This window comes from Eurytemora carolleeae, unplaced genomic scaffold, assembly GCF_000591075.1.
Source record: "Eurytemora carolleeae unplaced genomic scaffold, Eaff_2.0 scaffold20, whole genome shotgun sequence".
NCBI lineage: Eukaryota > Metazoa > Arthropoda > Copepoda > Calanoida > Temoridae > Eurytemora > Eurytemora carolleeae.
Genome location: NW_019396765.1, coordinates 56,720 through 69,360, shown reverse-complemented (window position 1 = coordinate 69,360; position 12,641 = coordinate 56,720). Strand labels below are relative to the sequence as shown.

Genomic DNA, 12,641 nt, shown 5'->3' with positions numbered 1-12,641 from the left:
CTAAAGAAGAGGTCGAAGGACCTGAACACTCGCCACCAACTCTAATTTTCTAATTTCTATATCTTTGCAACCTGACAGTGTAAACCTTAGATATTTCAAACTTAGACTATTTAATCTAACATAATTTATAGTTTGAAACCTTAAAGGTCAACGACATCAGGTTGCAAAGGTTTAGGGATTATAAAAAAAGAATTTGTTGCTGTTATTTAGTTCCATAATGAGAAATTACTGGTACCACTACCACTACCACTTAAAAACCTTCAATAACAGGCTCTATTTTTCTTTCACATAAAATTTTTAAAATTTTTTAATAGGATTTTTTATTATTTAGGGGTAACCTTAAAAATGCCAAAAACATCATCCAACTAAACTAAAAATATACGTCTTACCCTGAAGAATGAAGTCGTTAGAAAAGAAAATAACTAATTTATCAAATAATTGATATTCAAAAATTGACAACTGTTATCAGTCAGCTAACAAGATAGATATAAAATACAGACTTAATTCACTTTATACTTTGAAAAAATTATATCTTTGACATTTGGGTAGATAATTACCTTATATTAATAATACTTAGAAGAAATAACAAAGTTGAAGTAAAAGATTTCTGTGTATCTTTTTTTCCAAAGGATCTCTTTAATATGAAATCTGTACTAACAAGGATTGTCCTACCTTTGTCGCTGATTCTCTTTCTGTCAAGGTTTCTTTCAATTTGCTGTTCTCTGTCTCCAGATGTCGTTTCAGGATTTCTAATCTACCGAGGTTATCCTCGGTTTCGTTCACGTTCTCTGATAATTTTCCAACCTCGTTCTTATACTTCCTTGTTCTCTCCTCCGCATCTTTAACCTTGTCCTCAGCTCTTTTCAGATCATCTTTGGCACTCTCAAGGTCAGAATTCAGTTCGCGGATTTTCCGCTCAAAACTTTTTGTCGAGGATTTCAGGGATTCGATGGTTTCCTCGCGCTCAGCTAGAATTTCATCGGAGGTCAAAACTTTCTTCTCGAGTTTGCTTAATTGAAGTTGACTGGAGGCCAACCTTTGCTCTAGGGAGAACTTTTCTTCCTGCAACTTGGCGAGGATTTTGGCGTAGTCTTCATTGGAGCGCTTCAGCATGTCAATTTTAGCAGTACTCTCCAGTCTAAAATAATCATTACTATAAATTTAAACATCACATGCATATTGTAGAATTTCCTGAGGTTATATTAAGCTCAAGTAAAAATAAAAAAATCTTTTGTAATTTTTTTCTTTTTGAACATTTCTACCCTTCTGCCCTTGAAATTTTTGAACAGAAATGATGCTGATTTTGTAGTGTGAAAAATCGATTAGTTGATAAATGAGAATACATTAATAGTATATCTGATGAAGAAATTAAATATCTAGAATTTATGTTTTTAATAATTTCAGCTTTATCTTATTTACATAAACTAAAATACAGAGGAAAACTTAAAAGAACGACTACGTATTATACAGAACATAATATGAAGAACATTAATGAATAAATAAGTAAAGATCTAGGAAAGATTCTCAATGTGGAATCCCCCAACCGCCATCGTGATAATAGGCTATATCCGCTTAATTTCAAGTAACCTTTATTAGTAAACCTTAGTAAACCTTATTACGAGTAGTAATCATGGAAACATTGTCGTTTTATCTTACAATTCTTATATCCACACAATCATCTCTTTTATCTCTGTAGTGGGTGTCCCCAAATAATATAAAAAAAACAATAATCTAAAATAATCAATATTCGGATAGAAAAACAAGAATATCGCATTGATCCTTGATGGGACAAAGGTTTAAAGGATATTGTTGTGAATCGGACATGCCACTTTAAAAATAGAAGAACACTTGAAATTATACGTACAGTCCCTTTAAATTGCTTCTAATTCCGAACTACCTGTCTCGCTCAGCTCTATCAGTTCTGTTGGAGGAATCTCTCGTGTTAGTTCGGAGAAAATCAACCTCATCTCCATCCCGTCGAGAACTATCTCCGGACCTAACAAACCATACAAGTCATTAAATGTCGTCCTTTCTGTCAAAATTGTAAATTAGTCTCACACACACAATCAGATACAAAATCTCAAGTAAATATTATTTTTACAATTCATCTTACATTTCCTTCCACTAGAGCTTTAAAACTCCAACATATTTAGAAAATACTATTATAAAATTACACATGGATTGAATGTTAACCCCTCAGATCGAAAATGAAAAACACTTGCACAAAACTATAACTTTCAAATCTATACATCTCTTTCCAACATGATGTTTCAAACTGGTAGTTAAAAGTTAAAATTTTAAATATCAAAAGTTTACACCATTAGGCTTCAAAGACATAGAGATTAGAAAATTATAATTTAATAGCAATTAGCAATACGTTAGTGTATTAGAGCTTGTAACAATGCAAATAGTTTTATTAGACACTTCTTTAATCACAAATTAAGTGAAATGGGTCTGTTTATTCTGCATAATTGCTGAGTCACATGCTCATTCGCATGCTGGAGTCTAAAAGTCGTCTTCCTTTTTCAGAGATTTCTGGTGATCACTGTAAAATGTACAACGATGGAACTAAAATTCAAGAGAAACTATAAACCTTGAGCTCAGTTTATCCTATTGTGTATCCCAATGAACATTAAGTGACGATTTTCACTATTTTATAAACATAATCATCCTAATCTTAGGCATGTTTTACGTCACAAAGAATGTATGAGACTATGTAAAGCCCAAAACTGTACAGTGATCAATCTTTTTAAAATCTTTCACTTAATTCATTTGTTGTGGAAAACAAAATCAATTTTCAAGTCGTCTCTTAATTTCCATGTGTATTGTAACACCCTGTAAAAGCCGTAAACCAGCTTCCAGATTCCGTTTCTACCTGTATCTAGGCCGGCTAACACGAGTGGGTGTGTTTCCTCTGCTTCTGTACTGCGCAGCGGAGTTGTGTAGGGCGGAGTTTTGTAAGGCGGAGTTAACAATGGCGAGTCTTGTCTCATATTCGCCTTTACTCGCCTCCAGCTTTACAACATTCTCGTTCATCTCCCGTAGTCGCCCTTCAGCACCTCGCAGCCGTACAACAAGATTGCCGTACTCTTGTCCTATGCATAATTACATTATTATCGTACTCCTGTCATGTACATAATTACATTATTATCGTACTCTTGTCCTGTAAATAATTACATTGTTATCCTACTTTTGTCCTGTAAATAAATACATTATTATCTCCTCTTGTCATGCACATAATTACATTATTATCGTACTCTTGTCATGTACAAAATTACATTATTATCGTACTCTTGTCATGTACATAATTACATTATTATCGCACTCTAGTCCTGTACATAAATACAATATTATCGTACTCTTATCCTGTACATAAATACATTATTATCCTACTTTTGTCCTGTAAATAAGTACAATATTATCGTACTCTTATCCTGTACATAAATAAATTATTATCGTAATTTTGTCCTGTAAAGATAAAGATAAAGATTTAAATCTGAAAATCCCCCCAATAAATAAATAAATAAAAATACATTATTATCGTACTCTTATCCTGTACATAAATACATTATTATCGTACTTTTGTCCTGTATAAAAATACATTATTAATATCTTTCATATTACTAGTAAATGTAGCTGTCAGCTGTCTATCTAGGTATCTAACAATTACCTGTAGCTGTCAGCTGTTTATCTAGCTGTCAAACAGTTACCTGTAGCTGTTATCTGTTTCTCTAGCTAATATCTAACAGTTACCTGTAGCTGTCAGCTGTTTCACTAGTTGATTTCTAACAGTTACCTGTAGCTGTCAGATGTTTCTCTAGATAATTTCTAAAAGTTACCTGAAGCTGTCAGCTGTTTCTCTAGATGATGTCTAACAGTTAACTTTAGCTGTCAGCTGTTTTTCTAGCTGACGTCTAACAGATACATGTAGCTGTCAAACAGTTAGCTGTAGCTGTCAGCTGTTTATCTAGCTGTCAAACAGTTACCTGTAGCTGTCAGCTGTCTATCTAGGTATCAAACAATTACCTGTAGCTGTCAACTGTTTCTCTAGCTGTCAAACAGTTACCTGTAGCTGTCAGCTGTTTCTCTAGCTGATGTCTAACAGTCTCTAATCCCTTCTCCCTCTCTCTACTTTCTGATAAACTCTCTTGTAGAGCAAGTATCTGACTCTCATACCTGATAGAAAAATCATAACATTTAAAAGAACTCTGAAAAGTGATCCCCCATAAATAAAAATGTTTAAAAAAGTCAAGGAAATATTGTTTTATAAATTAGGGGATATTGAGTTTAGAAATGGAAATCATTTTGTGTAAATGACTTAAGTTGATGAGTAATTTCATTTACTAATAAATGCGAATAGTCTCTGAATTGTGTCATTTAAGAATTTGTATAAAATGAAAGAATGAAATTCATGTAGGACTAAAAAGGCAAAATTTAACAACCAAAGAAACATAAAAAAATATGATCGGTCAATTTCAATATCTTAAAAAAAAGCTAATATGAGATTTGCTGTGAAGTAGACTGTTAAAGGCACAATAATCTGAAGTTCTATGCAATCTTCTAAAACATATTAAAATATAAAAAACTAAAAATATTAAATCAATAAAGTAAAATCCAACCTTTCTCTGTCGTCTTCCATCCGTCTTCTTGTATCCTTGTATTCATGATCTAACTTCTTCTTCTCAAAGCTGAGATCTTCCATCTTCCTTCTCAACTCCTCCATCCTCCCGACGTCCTTGTTTCGCGCGCTCTCTGTGGCCAGGTTTGCGCGCAAGAGTTCCAACTCTGTGCTTTGTTCTCTCAGTTGAGTTCTTAATCGTTCAGTCTCCTCAGAAATAGAACTGAAACAAATCCATGTTGATATTTAGGTATAAAACGTTGATATTAATCTTGAAAATATCTTTATTTAATTTAATCCAATAGAATTGAGTCTTTGCCACAAACTTAGACCATTTAAGAAATCTTTGTTCAAATGTCGTCTTCCTCTTCCCAGTGTGTTTTTCGGATAATTCTTAAAGATTTTTTGGTCTAGAAGGATATATTCAAGGGACTCAGGAACTGTAAGCGTCAAGTGTCCCTCCATGCAAAGATGGCAATGCCCCATTCGCAACGCTACCCTTAAAAGCTTTGTCTGATCAACTGTGAATTAGATTTCAATGTTTAAAATTTTAAAAACTGATTTTTTTCAATTGTGTGTTCTCTACAAAAGTGACTGCAGGAATTATCAGGATAAAACGTTTTTAAACCTAGAAAACTACAATATTTTCCACATTTTTGATCAGATAATTAGGTCTTGAATGGTTACAATCGGGCATTGCCATCTTTGATTTGAGGGTTACTTGAAATTACGTTTACAGTCCCTTTAAATCTAGATGAATGCTATTTTTCTAAGTTTTATTATTGATAAAATATCTAACCTGTAGTCCAGTTGATGAATGCTAAGGGTTTCTTTGATTTCTGTTAATTCTTCCCGGAGCAGGGTTTCATTCCTCTCCACGGTCACCAGCTTTCGTTCTAGGGTTTCCGTTTCCCGCTGCTTTTCCAGGATTTTCTCCTGAATTTGTTTATTTCTCTCCAAGAGTTTAGATTCTAGATCTTGCACATCCTTTCTTCTCTTCTCATCCTCCCTGTCGAAGGTTTTAATTCTATCTTCGGCTTGTTTCAGTTCTGATCGAAGGGTTTCAATCTGTCGTTCGTAATCGACAATTCTATCTTTGAGCTGATAGAACTGAATATCTGCTTTCTCCTTATCCATTTTCACTTTTTTCATTTCATCTTTCAGCGCTTCTTTCTCTTGTTTAGTGACTGTAATCTGTTCTTCTTGTCTAGTCTTCATCTTCTTCATCTCCAGGTTGATTTCACTGCTCCTCGATTTCTCCTTCTCTAGCTCAAGGATGAACTCCTTCTTGTCATGGTTGAGCTTGTTGTTGAGCTCCTCCACCTGACCCACGAGCTCCTGGATCCGCTCCGAGGCAATCATCTCCTCGGTCTCGGTCATACGCTGGGAGGTGGTGTGGGAGTTCTCGGCCATCAACAGGGACTCCTGGTTCTTTGCTCGTAGGTTTTCAATCATCTGATTACAAAAATCTAGTTCATCCTCGAACTTGATCTGATCCTGCTTCATTCTCATCTCAAGCTCTTTAATTTCTTTCTGCTTTTTGTTCTCCAGTTCTTTCAGCTTTATATCATTCTCTTCCTCCAATTCATCTTTAATCGCATCCTTCTCCTCTTCCAATCTCCGGATTCGTTTTCTAAGTTTCTTTTTCTCTTCTTCCAACTCTGATTCCATCTCCTCCCTGATCCTGTTAAGCTGGTGTCCTGAGTCCAGGAGCTTGTTGTTGATGTTGATGATCTGCTGGTTTAATTTCTCAATCTCAGAACTCTTCTCTTCATTCTCCTCAGTCAGGTCTTTCCGTCTTATCTCCTCCTCCTCCAGTTCCTGCCGGAGCTCGTCAGCTCCAACCTGCTCCTGCTCCAGTTCAACCTCCAGCTTGGAGAACTTCTCCTTTATCTCCTCCAGCTCACGGAGCTTCTGCTCCAGTCTCTCCTCCAATCCTTCCTTCAACTCATTCAGAGAGGCGTTGGTGAAACTAATCTCTTCTCGTTGCATCTAGAACAATTGTTAGTTTAAATACAATAAATAAAGATAATAATAAAAATAAATTAATGATAATGTCAGTATTCAGTAACTATAGCAGTGGAAATGGCAATGGAAATGGAAATTGGAATGACACTGAAAAAAAATAATAATTATGATAATGATGATGAATTGAAAATGTTGCTGCACAAATTATAAACCTTGAGTTGTCTGATCTCTTCTTGCAGGTTTGTATTCCTGTCCTCCATTGCATCCTTCCTGAGGTTGAGGCTGGTTAACTGGTTCTCTAGCCTTGTCTTTTCCCCCTTCACTGTCCTCAACTCCCTCTCCAGGATCTCTTGAGCCGTCCCATGCTCCACGTTCATCTGTTTCATCTCCTCCAACTCCTGCTCTAGTCTCAGCAGTCTTGTCTCATACTCTAATATCTCCTCCCGAAGCCCGGAGATCGTCCCCTGAGACAGAGAGATCTCCGCCTTAAGCTTAGTCTCCGTCTCTTCGTGCAGGAGAACTTTCTCAACAAGTATCTTCTCCTGCCGTTCCATCTTAGTGATTTGGGAGCTGATGGTGGTTGAGTTTAGTTTCTCCTCTGTAATGATCGTCTCCTTCTCTGTCCGTTCTCTCTCCAACCTCTCCTGGTCCCGTTCTACAGCTGCTAAACGCTCCCTGAGCTCCCCTGCCTCCTCTCTCAAACTGCTTCCAACCCTCTCCAGCTGGGAGATCAAGATACCACTCTCCTTCGCATCATTTACTAAATCTGACACCCTCTCCTCTAACCTCGAGTTTTCAGAACTCAAGTTCTCAGTCTTCTTTTCCAGTTTTACGTTCTGTCTTTGGATTTCTTTAAATGCACTTGAAGTAGAATCTGTTTCATCTTTTAAAGTTTTCCACTTTTGAAAAAGTTCTTCTTTCTCCTTTCTTGTCTGTGCCAGCTTTCTAGCTGTCTCTTCTAGGTCTTCTTTAGTCTCGTTAAACTCTTTACGAAGAATCTTTAGTTCCTCCTTGGTGGTAGTTAGTTCAGAGTCCAGAAGCTTGGTTCGTGTCTCCCACCTTCCCTCACTCTTCTTCACCTGCTCAAACTTATCCCGGAGAGAATCCAACCGTCCTTGAAGATCATGTTTCTCAACCTGTCGCTGGTTTAGAACGGATTGAACCGCAGCAACTGTTGATTCTATCATGGCAGGACTAGCAGATCGTGTTCTTCTTGATCTTTGTGGAGTAACTGGCCGAGGTTTAGATCCTGGTCCTATTAGAACTGATCTCTCTGCTCCCAAATCCACCATTGATGCTACATCCTGAAGGCTGGACCTGAGGAGCACATTTTCTCCCTCGAGTTTTCCTAATCTTACACCACGGATTGGATCTTCTAAAATGAGCTCTTTCCGAGCCTCTGAGACGCTTCCTTGGGTTGGATTTTGTCGTTCTAGAAGTGTAATCTTCTTGGTTGCTAGATGAACAGATTTCTCCGCAGTTTCAAGTTTTTCCTCCAAATCATCTTTCTCTTTTTTCATTCTCTCATACTTCTCATATAACTGGGAAACGGATCCAATATCAATCTCCCGTCCACGACTGTCCTTGATAAAGTTTGATCTAGAACTGATCTCCATGCAGGCTATTGAGGTCATCCTCGCCATATTCGCGACCTCGACCCTCATCTTACCAAGCTCCCGCACAGAAGTCACCTTGAGGTCAGAATATTCTCTCCTCAGCGCTATCAGAGCTTTCAGAGCAGCGTCCAGATCACCTTTAGGTTCAAATTTTGACCTCGACCTCCGAACCCGTTCTGTCTCATCACGAGACCGTTTAAGTTCGACCTCCAAACTACTGATAACCCCTCTTTGGATTTCAACTTCCTATAATATAATCAAGTTTATACATTCATCTAATTATGAATTATGAAATTAAAAATGTAAGGGTTAAAGCTTCAGAGTTCGTAGTTTCAATTTTTTTCTTCCTAAAAGTGACTTACGCATTTATGCCTCAAAGATAGTAGACAATGAAGGAAATTAATAAAATTAAACATTGTTTTAAGCAGGAAAAAATCGACATCTGCCACATTCATACTCAGACAGAGGTTTAAGGACAACATTGTGAATATGGAGGGTCAAGTAAATTTACGTGCACATGTCACTTTTATTACCTGTCTAATATCATCCCTCTCCCTCCTTAGTAGAGAGTTAAGTCCTGAGATAGTTTTATATTTCTCCTGTTCCTCCTCAACCCGTACCTTCCACTCTTCTATCTCAGATTTATGCAGGATCTAAATAATATTTTGTTCAGAAAAGTGGGAAGGATCAGTTTCATTTAGATTCGGATCCGGATCCAGATCTTGAATACTTTAAAAAGTTTGCGAATTTCTTTTATAAAAACAAAATTTCCCAAAAAATCCCCTGTATACAGAACCTTTAGATTTACTATTGAATGGTTAACAAGGTGTTAATGACATATTATTGGTTGACAATAAAAAAGTGTAAAATGACATATTATTGGTTGACAATAAAAAGTGTAAAATGACATATTCAAAAAGAGGAAAGAATACGAGCTTACAGAGTGGGGATAAAAAAGTAGGGAAAATGAGCAAAGAGAACAAAATAATCGTATCAATTGAGATTAAAATAATAATATAAAAGAGGGTACATTGAAATTTCTTCACAACTCCTGTTTGGACACCCTGCCAACACTAACTAACCTTCTACAATGGGGAAAATCTGCATCAGATCTCTGTAAACTATGTTTACAGGCAGGCACTGAATTGCAAGGTAGAAGACAAGAAATTACAAACCATATTTTGAATGGCTGCAAGGTTGCACTACACCAAAAAAGATATACTTGGAGGCCCAACAATCTTATTACATATATCACTGGATTAATTAATATTGAGGGATTTTTGATGTATGCCGACATCCGTCCCATACCCTTCTACACTCTAAAGATGAACAAATGTGAACATTTTATCAAAGATATAACAAATAGGGATGTGTCTGTTCACCCTTTCGAAGTCGACTCAAGAGGACATATCTCACCATCAAATAAAGCAAATCTAAAGAAACTGCAAACCCAGTGTTAGTTTCAAAAATCAATCGAGCCTTGCAGTGCTGTCATCATACCATGTTTTTATAAAACGAAAAACACTAGACTGGGAACAAGAGACTCCATTTCTGAAAACCACATCTGAATAACTAAACTCACGCTAAAAGTCTTGTATGGCACCTGTTTTTTTTTGGCAAACCCTGTTAATCATAAAATGCGATATCCAGAGAAAAGAGTATTAGTATTAAATTGTAAACTTTTAAAATTGTTTAATGTTATTTTCTTTATAAATGACGGTTATTATTATCTTGAGATTAAAATATAAATATATAACAATCAAGCATAAATCATGCCACCATTGCGGAATATAATTACTTATCTTTTAACGCTTATTTATTAACTGCATTAAAGGAATTGTTCTCCCCATTAAAAATACGAAAAAAACAATTTTTGAGATTAGGAACACATTTAACCAATACTTTCTGAGCAAAATACCCATCGAAATTTTTTTTGTAAATGTGGCAAATTTATCAATGATTTTCTTGCAGTCCCATAGAACAATACAAAAATATTAAGTTTAAAATTAAATAAAAACATAAAACAAGATTTAGATTTACAAATGGATTTTTTCTTCATAAAACCCTCGAAAATTACAAGAAAACCGGGTTTACAGGGAAAAACAAGAGTATCGGTGTCAACCATTAACATTAAGACCCCCCCCCCTCCATGTAATGTCGCCTTCAACCTAAAAGCTCCTCTCGGAGACGAGAAACCAAACCAAACAATTTCAGCCCGCTTCTCTTTGTTCTCCGACAACGGAATATAAACACTTTTATTAATTGTGAACCACTTCAAAGTTAAGCAAAGATGACTAAACATTAAAAAAAATGACCTGTTGTGTCTGGTTCCTATTATTTGAGTCCTCTAGTTCTGCCTTGAGGCTGGCGATAGATTCCACATCCTCTCTAGATCGACCTCCTAGCTCAGCTACCAGCCTCCGGGCATCCTCAGCCTCACCGCGGTACTTCACAAGCTTAGCCTTAAAAAAATCTATACTTTTATTTATCCTGAGACCGATTTTAAATAGCTTGAGTCGCGGCTTAAATTTAAGCCACGGTTTAAATATGGTTGGTTCCACTTAAAATTGTATCAAATGTTTCAAGATTTAAGCCGGCCCTTAATTTAAACCGGGTTTTGGCGTATTTAAGCCGCGGCTCAAATTCTTTAAATTCGGCCTCTGAAGATTCAGGATCAGGATAAACAAATGGTTGTCAAGGAACTGATTACTCTCCATATATCCTAATATCTTTGCAAACTGATATTCATTAAGACTTTTGATAATGCAAGTTCTGCGAGATCATTAATATTCTAATAGGTTTACACCATTAGGTTACACAGATATATAGATATTAGAGAGAATGAAACTCAGGTTGTAATCAGTCCTTTCATAACAATTAGCGAGTTATTGATGTATATTAAGAAATTTTGATTCTTGAGCTGGAAAATCATCTAAATATGAATATTTTAAAGTTTACTTAAAGAGAGTGTTCATGAAAAATAAAAGGGGGTATATGCTGATCCCGAATTAAATTTGGGTTTGATTACTACTAATTTTACTTCTATCTGTTACGTGTATGAGGAGAAAATGTTTTAAAACGAGTCATATGGAAGAGCCCAAACCAATTCACGTAGTTGCCTTTATTTACGCAGTGCAGAGATAATTTAATTTTTAAAACCAATCATCCAGTTAAACCAAGTTATAATTGTCAATTCTATTCGGGGCATTCCTATGGAGTTTAAATATTATATTTTTATTTTATTTTTTATATACGACGTATATTGGAGGACGATTATTTGGGCTGCAAGGCTGCAAGTCCAATTTACAATGGTAACCTTATAACTCTCTCTCTTGCAAAACTGATTTGGGAATAATGCGAAAGAGAAGGAATGAAGTTGACAGAATTTATCACCTTTTAAAATAGGAAATATGGCGACGTCTACCGTATACCCTTGTTTCGGGGAGGGGGAGTTTGAAAAATGTAAAGGTAGGGGGAGGGGAGGGGGGAGATAGGGGAATCCAGAAATTAATGCGAGTAATATAATAATTAATCAAGACTAGGGAACATCAGGGAATATAAATATTATATTAAACATTCACTGTAAAGGATTGTTTTAATAGTTTAATTTTCGGTAAATTGAAAACAAAAATTACAAAAATAAAAGAAAAAATGAAAGAAAAACTGCACTATAGTGGGGTTTAAATTGTTTAAATTTCAATAAGATAAAAACAAACAAAAAATAAAAGAGAAATTGAAAGAAAATTAAAAAATTCTTACTTTTCAAAATTTGACCAAACAAGTAAGAAAAAGTAACTTGGTTTAAAAAAAAAGAAAAAGGGGCGGGGGAAGGAGTCAACTCTTAATAAAAATATATATTATCTATATAATAAAACAAGACATTCGTATTTCTTTTGTGGACAATAAGGGCTGGCCGGGGAGTGTTATAGGCGATGACAAATTCGAAATTTTATTTTCAATTTCACGTGCAACGCCGGGCCCTTCAGCTAGTACACTCCTTTAGAGGAAACAAAGAGAAAAGTATAACAGAAAATGAAAGTAAATAAAAGAAGGTGCTGGTTGTTGGCTAAATTAATATCAAAGACAAGACCCCTCCCCACCCTGTAAATATCGTTTGTGGTCACGCATGAAATACAGTTCCATAAACAATTGGACCCATACAACTGTGGAATAGGAAGACGACATTTAAGCAATACGTTTTATGTTATAGTTTTACAATTGGCTACATAATCGACTAATTACATAAATTGGTCTGCGTGCACAATGCCCAATTGCTGTGCTTCATGTTAACTGAACTATCTAAAATTATAACTTGAGTCTTGCAGTCGTCGTCTTCCTTTTCCTTAGTTGTTCGGTTCCCACTGTATATTCTTAACCAATATCGATGTTACCAAACCTATATTTTGCCCCATTTTTGAGGTTGCACACTTTACAGGGGG

General features: G+C 35.8%; 1 protein-coding gene across 6 annotated transcripts in view; it reads right to left on the bottom strand.

Moving 5' to 3' along the window:
• The window catches only part of LOC111708359 (rootletin), a 49,574-nt gene that overhangs the window by 12,390 nt on the left and 24,543 nt on the right, over window positions 1-12,641 (bottom strand). For all 6 annotated transcript variants that reach the window (XM_023481693.1, XM_023481694.1, XM_023481698.1 and 3 more), the window contains 9 exons: window positions 10,518-10,664; window positions 8,736-8,855; window positions 6,799-8,448; window positions 5,418-6,610; window positions 4,620-4,841; window positions 4,067-4,176; window positions 2,876-3,095; window positions 1,898-1,996; window positions 673-1,138 (listed from right to left, as the gene is read on the bottom strand). In XM_023481693.1, the coding sequence (XP_023337461.1) occupies window positions 673-1,138; window positions 1,898-1,996; window positions 2,876-3,095; window positions 4,067-4,176; window positions 4,620-4,841; window positions 5,418-6,610; window positions 6,799-8,448; window positions 8,736-8,855; window positions 10,518-10,664 (4,227 nt within the window). The remainder of the gene's footprint in view (window positions 1-672; window positions 1,139-1,897; window positions 1,997-2,875; window positions 3,096-4,066; window positions 4,177-4,619; window positions 4,842-5,417; window positions 6,611-6,798; window positions 8,449-8,735; window positions 8,856-10,517; window positions 10,665-12,641) is intronic.